An 11,722-nucleotide genomic window follows, 5' to 3' on the forward strand; every position below is an offset into this window, starting at 1 on the left:
CTCCTCCCTAAGTCGGCCTGGTGTTGTTGGCTGCGGAGGGGAAGTCGCCAACGGGTCGAAAAGACCACATCCATCTCAGAGACGGAGAAGTAGGATGAACTGCCGATGAAGCTCTCATGATAGGAAGATCCCCACAGGCAAACGAAGGCCACAGAGGCGGCTAGATCGGAGGAGGCCACCGACGGGAGGGAGAGGAATCCTAATCGCCTGACGATCCCCTACACGTCCTTATGAGATATGTATTGTTATTTTGCTTGATACATGAAGTTGCATAAAAGATTGTACCCCAAAATTTATTTTGTATACCGAGATTGTTTTGAACACAATTTTTAAAGCTCTGTTCGGTATTTAACCTTATGTTTTCTTTATGTTGCATAAAATTTTCACCTCGTGTTGGCATGCCAAAAGTGATAGGAGATTTGTAAACCCAAATTTACGGCAATATTATAAAATCGACGCGTAAAGAGAGTGTACCAATATGCAAACTTCCATGTTAAATATGTACAACCTCGATTTAAAATTAGGACAACATCTTATAATTTGGAAGAGATGAAGTAATTATGTAGTACTGTCAAGTGTCTTGTCTCCATAGCAAAGTCACACGGATTTTTTTGAAACTAGGCTGTAATTTTTCCCTAATCTATAATATCTATAAAGTTGATCCCCACTATCTTCATTTAATGTTTGCAAGCTCTTTCCACAATAAGCCACATCATCTCTATTATCTCTAGCCATCGGATTATAATCTAACCGTAGTGTGGTCCTACAAGCTCCTTCCTTGCTTTGCCCAACCCTCTTGGCTACATGTTGGACGCACCAACACAGTAGTAGTCTCATTGGTTCCTCATCGCTTCATATTCACATCATTAAGGGATCAATTTTCCTTCCACTATTGGAAAATTAATCCCTTCATTAGTGCCACTAAAAATCACAGCTTCATTGCTTCCATGTAGTCTAACGAATCAATCCTCTCTTTTTATATAAAAAAAAACTTCTTCCATCACCATCCAAGTTCTGTTTCTTCTTATCCTAGCCCTACTGATCACCAGGCACAAGCCATGTGAAGGAATCCACTATCCCAGTGCTAGCGGAAGGAAAAAAAAGTTTTGCTCTCGCATGCACCGAAAAAGGCCAGGTACCCCGCCTCTGATGTCCCATATTGCTAGCGTGTGCTTTCATTTTACGTCCAATCGGAACGGTAACCGTCTGCTTACGCACCATCTATCGTGTTGCAATTTGAAGAGGCGTTGTAATGATTTTAATGGCTTTCCGGCTACCTGTTGTGGTACTCTCCCTATTTGAACCCCTTTGATGGCTTCTTCTCATCAAACAACATGCTCAGAATTTTGATATTGCCACCTCCTGGTGTTGTCTGATGTGAAGAAACTTCCCACATCCGTTGAACCTCTAGACGAGTCAGATCTCTTGCTTAGTCCTCCTCCTTTTGATTTCATCTTCTACTTATTTTACAAGATTTTAGGGGTGGGAATATCCATCAATTGAATTGCATTTTGTTTATAGAGTTCTACAGGTTACAAGTACTTCTTTACTGAAATTTAACACTCATCTTCAGGTACGAGGAAGGCATTCATCTCTTTCAGTTTATCATCTACTCCGTGTTTCTGCAGCTCTGTTTGTATCGTTTGAGTTTCAAGTTGAAGTCCACATTCTTCTCCACGTATTTCAGATTGTTTTTTTCAAAAAAAAAGTGCATCATTAGTTCATTACTTATTTTCCCGTAGTAGTACAATCTAACACCCATGCTATATAACAGTTGGATTTCTTAAGGTATAAACCAGACCCGGAGACGTGCTGGGCTACATGATCATGACGAAAAACGGTTGCATGAGAGCTGCGGCAGAAAGACTAAACTAAATAGCTGGAGCGCTTAAAGCTGAAGCCCCCATTCTTCTCAACATATTTGACTGGGCGATAGGATGCTAAAAGTTCATATTCGGATAGAAGCAAGCTATCACATGCTTCTTTTTTGTTCCTTTTCTGTAATTGTTGCCCAAGGGCATGCAATGTCGTGTTGATCTTTTAGCGCAGCTCACGGTGCACCGTACATGCATGGACAAAGGTAGCCCTGAATATTGGCTAACCTAGGTCCCATAATTTTTGTGTATGTTATTGTTGACGTGGATTATGCTGGGAAATCGGTGGTAGTGGAATGAAGATAGGACCATTCCATCTAAAAAGGAAAACAACAATATGCATGGTATACTTGATACTACATACCATAATCGTCATTTTCATTACATGCTCTTATATTCTTATATTGTTCATTCATTTTTTTGAAGTACATGATAATCATCTGATATGACCGCTACAACGCGCGGGGTATCCAATAGTTTCAATGATTATGCTGCCATTTTTATGATGAACCATCAAAAACTGAACAATTGTATCTGCTAATGAGTCCGTACAACGTTGCAAGAATGGACAGACCGCCTCTCTTTTTGTGCATTGATTTCGAATGAAATATGTTAGGAGTTTGACTCATACGATCCTCTGTGAACATATTGCACTATTGTCCATTGTAACGGAGGGCCAAACTTGGCATAACACAAATTTTGAAGGCACCAAATCACGGAAGTTTGCATGTTAGGGGGGGGGGGGGTGGCCCCTACTGGTCTTCCTGCCTCCGCCAGTGGTCTCAACTTTACACACGGAAAAGGAGAGCCTAATAATAACCAAGATTCAACATGACACTGAATCGAATATGATACTATAAGTTGATGAGTCTAGGTATGTGTAGTGGTTGATGGAGAAATACAAAGGAGCTCTCGGGTGCAACGCACCCCCATACTTGGAAAAATTAAAAAAAATAAAAAAAAGTTTTAAAAAATTTAATTTTTTTTGGAAATCAAAGATGATCGGAATTGTACCGAAACAAAATATTTTCTGGAAATTACTTTTATTGTATCCTGGGTAAAAACAAACTCGAAATGCCCCATGACTAGGTACTATTCACTTTATTTTTGTCATAATTTTGTCTTTTTTGCCCTGGAGTCCATGGGAATCATTTTGGGTCCAAACAATTTTGTTACGAATACAAACTTGATCATCTTTTATTTCCAGGAAGATTCAATTTTTTTTGACTTATTTAAATTATTATAATTTTTTTGGTCTATGGGGGTGCGTTGCACCCGAGAGCCATAAGTCCGTTTCGGTGGTTGATGAGACTATCTTATCTTAACATCGCCACATAATTTAGATATAGCGTTGATGTACAATGGTTTATCTTTTGATCTTATCTTCAGTAACCAAAAAATTGTGTTAAGAGATTAACTCTTAACTAAGAGAAGACAAACCTTTTTTCGACAATCTCTCCTCCAATTCGACATTTATTTCACGTGACACTGTTAAAATATCACCATTATACATATTAAACTGGATGAACATGACAGGTCTTGCCCCATATTAATCAGGGGAGATATTTTCAGAAAGAATGGAAATTTTAAAAAAATACTCGTCAAATAAGTCACTATAGTCTATAGTCTAGTGCATTGTACTGTGTCAGAATATAAAAGACAAATTCGCTTAAATTAGTCAATCTGAGTCCAGCCCAGCCCACTGTCAGATGGTGGCACAGTGAGAGACACTGACGCATGGGGACACTTCATTTTGCTCATCAGCAAGGGGTGGCCAGACCAACTCAAATTTTCACGACTCTCTCAATCTCACAAATCCTCACCGGCGGCGAGCCCTTTTTTCCCTTCGCCGCCGCGGCGCCATGCTCCGCCTCCGCAGCTGTGTCCTAACCCACCTCCTCTCCTCTCCCTCCGCCTCTCCAATTCCATCCTCTCTCCACCGCCTCATCTCCGCCGCCGCGCCCGCCGTCTCATCAAACCCTGGCTTCGCTGTGGAGGACTACCTCGTCGCCACCTGCGGCCTCACCCGAGCGCAAGCCCTCAAGGCCTCCACAAAGCTCTCCCACGTCAAGTCCCCCTCCAAACCCGACGCCGTCCTTGCCTTCCTCGCCGGCCTCGGCATCTCCAGCGCCGACGCCGCCGACCTCGTCGCGAAGGACCCCCTGTTACTCTGCACCAGCGTGGACAAGACCCTGGCCCCCAACGTCGCGGAGCTCACCGGCCTCGGTTTCTCGGTTTCCGAGATCGCACGCCTCGTCTCGATCGGCCGCGCCGGATTCCGCCGTAGATCCATCGTCTCCAAGCTTCACTACTACCTGCCCCTCTTCGTCTCCATCCAGAACCTCCTACGAGCATTGAAGTTCAACGACAGTATCCTCAAATACGGACTCGAGAGGAGTCAGAGGGCAACTAAGCTTAACCTCGCGGTCCTGCGGGAGTGCGGGCTTGGTGACTGCGATATTGCCAAGGTGTGCATCGCAGTGCCATGGATGCTCACCACCAACGTGGAACGCGTCCGGGCAACTGTGGCGTGCGCAGACGGTGTAGGTGTGCCTCGTGAGTCTCAGATGTTCAGGCACGCGCTGCACGCTGCTGCATGCCTGGGCAAGGAGAAGATCGCCGTCAAAGTTGAGTTCTTGAAGAAAATGTTTAGGTGGTCGGATGCTGAGGTGGGAATCGCTGTTTCCAAGTTGCCATATGTGCTGTTGAGGTCTAAGGAGGCGCTGCAGAGCAGGTCAGAGTTCCTCATCTCTGAGTTGGCGTTGGAACCGGCATACATTGCTCATCGGCCGGCAATGCTATCTTATAACTTGGAGCGTCGTCTCAGACCTCGCTACTATGTCGTGAAGTTTCTCAAGGAGAACGAGTTGCTAGAGCGCGACCGGGACTACTATAGGACAGTCACAATCAGCGATAAGGTATTCATGGAGAAGTTCATACACCCTCACAAGGAAGCTGCCCCACACCTCGCTGAAGACTATGCAGCAGTTTGCAGTGGGGAAGTGCCCGCTAGATTCATATTTGCATGAACCAAGAACAGGGTATTGATTTTGAATATGCCTGCTGCACACCAACGATTTCACTCTGCGTCGTGAGCTGGTACTTCATGTTTGTTGTCTGCTATTGTATGTATGCTAAATTCTAGTTTGGTGGTTGCTAACTTCTGATGAAACTGATACTCCATTCTTTGATGGCATGGTTATGAAGTTGTTCGTCCTCATGTCATGTTGTCGAGAAAGTAGAGATCAGGCATTCCTTCGATACATTGAAATACTATTTTCAGTTTAGTAGGTTGTTCCTTGCAAGAATGTTGGTATTTTTACTAGCACATAATAATATGCTAATGTTTCTCAGCCATCCTTGCAATGACAAGAGATGATAAAAGTGGTGTGATTTTCCTCGTCAATATCAACAAATCAATAGACAAGCATGGCCTATCTAGTTCACAAGCTACCACATCCTGTATTTGGCACCTTAGAGTGTTTTGCCGAACTGTCATTTTAAATTTCAGTATGCAAGGATTTCCACCCTGCTAACCAATTAAATTGGCCCTGTCAATTATTTCATAGTCATACATGTAGCATATCTTCTAGTCCAAATTCTGTGCTTGATGGGTAATGAGAATATGTCCAATTGTTGATACCTTTAATGTTGGTCCACATGAACTTCTGAATTTCTGTGGTAGGAACAGATGTTTTAATTGTTAGTATTTTTTGTAGCTGAATTAATTTTTTGACTGTCGCACACTTGGTTCTTCATCATATGCTTCCTGGCTCACACTTTTCATGTGAGAATTGAGATAAACCTTGGAGATCTATGCGCATCTACACATGATTGCACCTGAGCTTTCTATGGCTCATTACTAACAAATAGAATATGTGAGGTGAGTGCTTTCATGTTAGTGGGGGCATTTCGTTGACTCATCACCAGTATAGTTTGTTGATATCACTGGATGTGATCATAGTGTATAATAAGCTCTATCTCTTTTTTGTCAAAAGTTCCTGCTGCTGTACATATTTTTGCCATTTACGTTTGTACCTTATAGTTTCATCAGACCTCCTGTTCCAGCTATTCTAGCTTGTCAAATTGTATGACTACTCATGCGTCGTATCTGCCATGTCTGATGTATTTTGTAAAATGAGATAGCTAGCTAACTACTACCTCCGTACCGAAATATAAGGTGTTTTATTAAGCTATTTTTGCTCACTAAAACGTCCTATATTTTGTAACAGAGGAAGGATATTTTAACCTAATGTTTGCATACCAAATTATATGACTACTCATGGGATGGGTAAGAAGAAGTTTTGAACAAATTCTGCATGTTAAGTACAATGTTCACTTCGACAAAACAGTACCACATCCACATGACTATAACTATATAATGATAAATTTGATTTTGTTTTTGATATTCTGAGAAAGCCCAGCTATTGCAAGGTACACCAAATCTAATGTTCCAAAAGAAAAAATACCCCAAGGTACTGATACATGTTAGCCGATTGCACATATGGGACAGGAGGGTCCCAAAGAGCGTCTTTTCTTTTTTGCGAAAAATCCACCGATCTATTAATAATCATCAACAGTAGTACAAATGGTCCAAAAAGTAAAGAAAATTATAAATTGGTACTCGAACCACCTAGCGACGACCACAAACACTAGCACGAGCCGAAGGCGCGCTGCTGTCCTCGCCCCTCCATCGCTAGAGCTTGTTGTAGTAGACACTGGAAGTCGTCGTGCTAAGGTCCCAAAGAGCATCTTTTTTTGGAATTGTTGTGTCATGTTAGTTGCTTGCTAGTCCTCCGGTCCTCCCCGGCATACATCTGTGGTTTTGTACATGCTTTGCTATGGGATTACATGTATTATTCCTTTTGTAATGTTCATACACTCTGTTCCATATAGTTTTCATATGACAATATCCCAAAATGAAGATACCTTGTCAGATCCATATAGGTTAGTCATACAAAATGGCCGTTCATTTTAAGCTGCTCAGGGCACGCCTTGTCAGATTCTCAGAAAGACTGAAAGAGTCACGTCTCATCAGATTCACAGATAAAAAAGAAGAGCTACGCCTCGTCATGTGAAGTGTGATATTTAAGATGTGCAATATACCTTGATGAAGCCCGATAGAATGAGCAAGGCTGAGCACTGATCACAGTGGAACACCACGATAATCATACGGGTAACACAGCATGACTCGACAAATCACAAGTACAACACAGCCATTCAGACACCAGATCGCATAGAAGGTAGCGACTTCTGAGAGTACCTTTTATTCCTTATTATCCCCAACATGGCAGCACTACATCGATGTCTCGACTCTCAACTCACAAAGGCTATATCATTATTTGTATTATAATTTATATGCCCGATGATCTCTATCCCCTATAGAAAGGTGCGCACATCACTCAGCAGCCTTTCCTTTCCGGCGGTTGCTGCCACCTGCAGAGGCTCCCGCGCCTCCCATCTCCACTAGGTAGCAGATCATCGAGTCCACGTCCTCGCCGAATATGCTGTAGGCTTCCATCACTTGGATGTAACTAAAGCCCATTGCTAGGAGCAACTGCATGCTGCGAGTCAGCACGGTGTCTGGAAGTACAAAACAATTCTCACTGCCTTTATCCCCTACCGCGGCCGAACCAGACGACCCACTAACTGCAGAATAGGAAAGCATTCCAGTTTCAGGTAAACAACCAATCAACAAAACATTATGAATTCCTCAGACGACAAGACAAGGTTCTTACTTGCGGCAGAAGAAGATGGCTCTGCCCCTGCTGACATTGATGACTCTCTGAAGTTAACCTGCTGCTGGTTAAGAAATTCTGCCCGAGAGGCCTCCATCACCATCCGCTCTATTTCCTTCTCAGTCAACTCCAGATCAGAGTAGAGCCGCCCTTCAGCCAGAAGTGCCTAAAATTACCAGGACAAGCATGCACAATTTGGTTCAATTTCCAACGTGTGAATATATAAAATAAGAGCCCAGAAGTAATTAGCTTTACTCACATTCTCAATCTGCTGGTCTTGCTGAGCTTTTATTGCAGCTTTCACTTGGTCCCTATCCACACTATTAGTCTATACACAAAGGAAGTGGGAAGTTTATTTAATATACAGACATTAGGTAAAGCCTTCCATGTACAAAATGGCTAACAGGGAAATGATAAACCAAAACCAATCATGTCGAACAAGAAAGTTTCAGACTTACCCCTCTAAGGGAGCTAAATCCCAGGCCTGCCCCAACTGTCAGACGGCGAGGATCAACAACTGAATTGTAATGATTACCATGATGGTAGCTTAACCTAACCGGAGGAACATCAGTGCTATAATTTCCATGAAAAATATTAATGGGCTCTGCAATAAGAGCAAAAAAATATGAGATTGGGAAGTGAGAGAGATGATCGAATAGAGAGCTTGGTTGAAATGGTAGAGCAAAATTACCTGTACTGTAGGAATATATGTGAATTGGACGATTGTACATCTCAGCAAATGCCTGGAGCTCAATATTATTGCCATATACCTTGAAAACAAGGTAACAAATCAAAATACATCCTTTAAAGTTAAATACGATCAGATGGCAACTTTTCCCTGTAACCTTTCCCTTTTTTGAATTTATAAGGCAGCTGCTGACTATGCATACACTTAAGAGTAGTTAAGAAAACTAATATGTGCCGCTGAATGGGTCTAGAGGTCAGGAGAAGTGCATGCCTCTCTATATAGAAGCACATAAAATATAAAATACACACGCAGAATAGCAGGCTTCAAAAAATCTTTGTAATTGTATACAAGAGTACAATATTTGAACAGGTGGATAATACTTGCCAAGAGGATAATCAAATGTAGTAAACAAAATTTAATGGCATTCTAATATTTAAGTAATTTTGTGCAAATGAGACTACCAAATAGGTGAGAAATGAATTGCTTACAAAATGTAAGCAAAGCATACCATGTATCCAATAGCTTACCTTATCTCTTCTCTTCCTCTTGCAGTATGACATGAAGCCTTCAGTCATGAACTGAGAGAAATGATCCCGCTCTCTTTCCTGGAATGGAAAAAAGAAAAGTACAATTAGAATTTCTGTTGCCTTGCCAATCCAAAATAGGTTACGCGTTTGGAACTTCGATCAGTGCAAATAGATGTAGTTTTGGGTTTTCGGGAAAACAAATGTCACAAAATCCCCCTATTAATCACTTATTTGTTGTGCTTTTACAGAAATGGATATATAATCCATAGGATTAACTACGCCAACCACTCAGAAGTTACAAATATTAACTCCACTTGTTTTACATGCATGAAGATTTATAAAACGGCCATTGCATTGAACCAGATGGAATAATAACAAAATAATTCCATATATTATACTGTGTCCATAGCACAAAGAGTTTACGTAGTTTCCACACGCTTTCAAGTGCTTACGCTGACCTACCAAATACATGGACTAGGCAGCAAAAATTTACTAGAAAAGCTAAATACGGATGTGGTGCCCACATGGACAGTAGTGCATTGTACACCACATGGCGAACTACCAAATAAGATGACTGACCAAATGATGGAAGTAACAATGTGGGAAACCTAATATAATAATCAGACATTCCTTGTGGCAGAAAAGACAAATGTTAATTCAACAATAAGCCATCTATTGACTTAGAACTTCCCATGTCTAACTACACGGCCGATTTACGATGAGTTTAGCAGGGTTTTACATCCTGGCACATAATATCAGTATTCGATGGTATTCCTTCAACAAAAATACAAAAAGGAAGTAACAATAAGTTCTTGACGGAGATGGCCATAAACTTTTTTTACAAGGTCCTGCTCTTACTGGGCACTACCTCTGAAACTATATTTGTTATGGCCACGGCCCACGGGTGCACAGGGCAGCAGGAGATAAGCATGTCCATGAAGGCATTCAGTAAGTTATGTAAGATATAGGTTAAGAATAGGAATACATAAATTAGTAAGTATACTTGTTAGATACGGTTAGCCTACTAGACCTGAGTCTAAATAAATTAGGAAGAGTCTAACCGAGCTAGGAAAGTAGAGTTATTCTTTGGTTTGAGTTTGAATTGAGATCCAGCTTGTGGATCAAGTTAGTCATCCTACACAAGGACTAGTGTGTAACCAATCTAATCAAGCAATGAGAAGTTAGTTGATCCAGTCTCTGCCTGGTTCGTCCTCCCCAATCCTCTATGCCAGTACGCCGTCGCCGTGCCATATGGCCATATTCATGGCAGTAGGGTACCCAGGTTGTTCCAAATCATGCTTAACAGAGAGCTGGCGATCGAGTAACCAGCCAAGCATCAGACTATATCAGCCATCAACGAGGAAGGCTGTAACCCCACTTCTGTAAGCCTGTCTAACTGTGTCCTACGCGGTATGCTGTTTCACACACATAAAGATATACTATATACTACCTAGCACATATTGTGCATGTCTAGATTATCCTAAACGTAGCAAAATTAAGAGCTTAAGGTGACCATTACAAGGTGAGATAAACGAGAGAACATGGCTTAGTATTTAAGATGTTAACATAATGAATAGCCAGAACTTGTGAATCAAGTTTATGAATTAAAAGTGTAGGTACAATGAGATAAACTCGTTGCAACAAATATATTTCCTGTAAAACATATACTTTAGCTCTTAAAACTTACTCTCTCTGTCCCATAGTATAAGATGTTATTACAACAAAATATACTCATATATTGATTGTAATAGCATCTTATATTAAGGGACAGAGGGAATACTAATTAAATGAAGTGACACAACCTACCATATAATCAACACACATCTGCCTTGCCATGTCATAAGTTTCTGGATCACCATAAACCTGATCGGCAACTGCTCTGAACAGGCAATTTCCATCTGCAGCCATCTTCCTTATTTCAAACCCTTTCACTCGCCTTAGGTCATGTTCGAACATATGCTCCCTTTCCTGAGGCAAATAAATTACATCAGGGCAAGTACTCTGTACGTAGAAAAGCAGCAATTAATAATATAAGCAAGAAACATATATGTTCCCGGGACCAACATTAGATAGGCATGTCTACTTACTGATCAGAATAAGCAATAAAAAGAATAATTATCATTTGTTATCCTATTACAAACACAGCCCCTCAAAATTGTATTATTCGGTTGCAAAGGGTCCAAAGCATATACGACATTATCTTCATATCATATGGTCAATGCTGATTTTGTAAATAAAACAACTACATCAGAACTGAAATTCAGATACATAACAGAGGAAGACAAGAAATCATACCGAATCATCATAGCTGGAGGTGTAACAGGGACCCTGCTCATCCGCACTATTGTACCCTTCACAGTCAGCAAGCGACCTAGGCGAAGAAGGGCGGGACCCCGTAGCAGATGTCCGGGCTGCCACCGGTGGCCAAGCAACAGGCCTTCTTGAAGACCCAATCCGCACACTGTTTGAGCTCCCAGACCCCATTCTCCTCAAGCCATTATTAGCAGACGATGATGGCTTTGGCGGCGGAGCTGGCGGAGGCGGTGGGTGCGATGCCGCGCCAGCCATCTGCGGTGAGCCGCCAGCGCCTGACTGACCTGAACTGCCCTGCTCAGACTGATCGGAACACTGGAGGCCCGATAGTTCCGCCAAGAATGCGGGGTCGGTCGCATTTGAGTCATCCCTGGGAGGTTTCTCCCTCTCAGATCTCTCTTCCGCGCAGCTCGAGCTCTCGGACACGGGATCAACCGGCCTCGAAGGCTTATTGCTACTGCTCTCGTCGCCCTCGGGTAGATGCTCGGTGATTTCATCGGAAGCCGAAGGCTCCGGTGGCTGTGGCTGTGGTGTAATCTCCTCCTCCCGGGCAGCTGGTGCTGGCTGGTTCTGCTGTTGTTG

The 11,722-nt window shown here is 42.2% G+C and overlaps 2 protein-coding genes across 3 annotated transcripts; one reads left to right on the forward strand and one right to left on the reverse strand.

The window, feature by feature from the left end:
* The first annotated feature begins 3,666 nt into the window (after positions 1 to 3,666).
* On the forward strand, positions 3,667 to 5,142 carry LOC124676384. Its single transcript, XM_047212455.1, has one exon. The coding sequence runs from the start codon at positions 3,737 to 3,739 to the stop codon at positions 4,901 to 4,903; it is 1,167 nt and encodes a 388-aa protein (XP_047068411.1). The 5' UTR covers positions 3,667 to 3,736; the 3' UTR covers positions 4,904 to 5,142.
* Positions 5,143 to 7,108: 1,966 nt separating this feature from the next.
* LOC124670676 (OVARIAN TUMOR DOMAIN-containing deubiquitinating enzyme 6) lies at positions 7,109 to 11,722 on the reverse strand (the record flags this gene model as incomplete). Of its 2 annotated transcripts, none has more annotated exon segments than XM_047207151.1 (8): positions 7,109 to 7,523; positions 7,613 to 7,778; positions 7,872 to 7,940; positions 8,071 to 8,216; positions 8,304 to 8,382; positions 8,828 to 8,905; positions 10,634 to 10,795; positions 11,123 to 11,722. In XM_047207151.1, coding segments are annotated over 8 exon segments (1,551 nt in total), but the record flags the coding sequence as incomplete, so codon positions are not given.

The sequence above is a fragment of the Lolium rigidum genome, chromosome 7 (assembly GCF_022539505.1).
Source record: "Lolium rigidum isolate FL_2022 chromosome 7, APGP_CSIRO_Lrig_0.1, whole genome shotgun sequence".
NCBI classification, from domain to species: Eukaryota; Viridiplantae; Streptophyta; class Magnoliopsida; order Poales; family Poaceae; genus Lolium; species Lolium rigidum.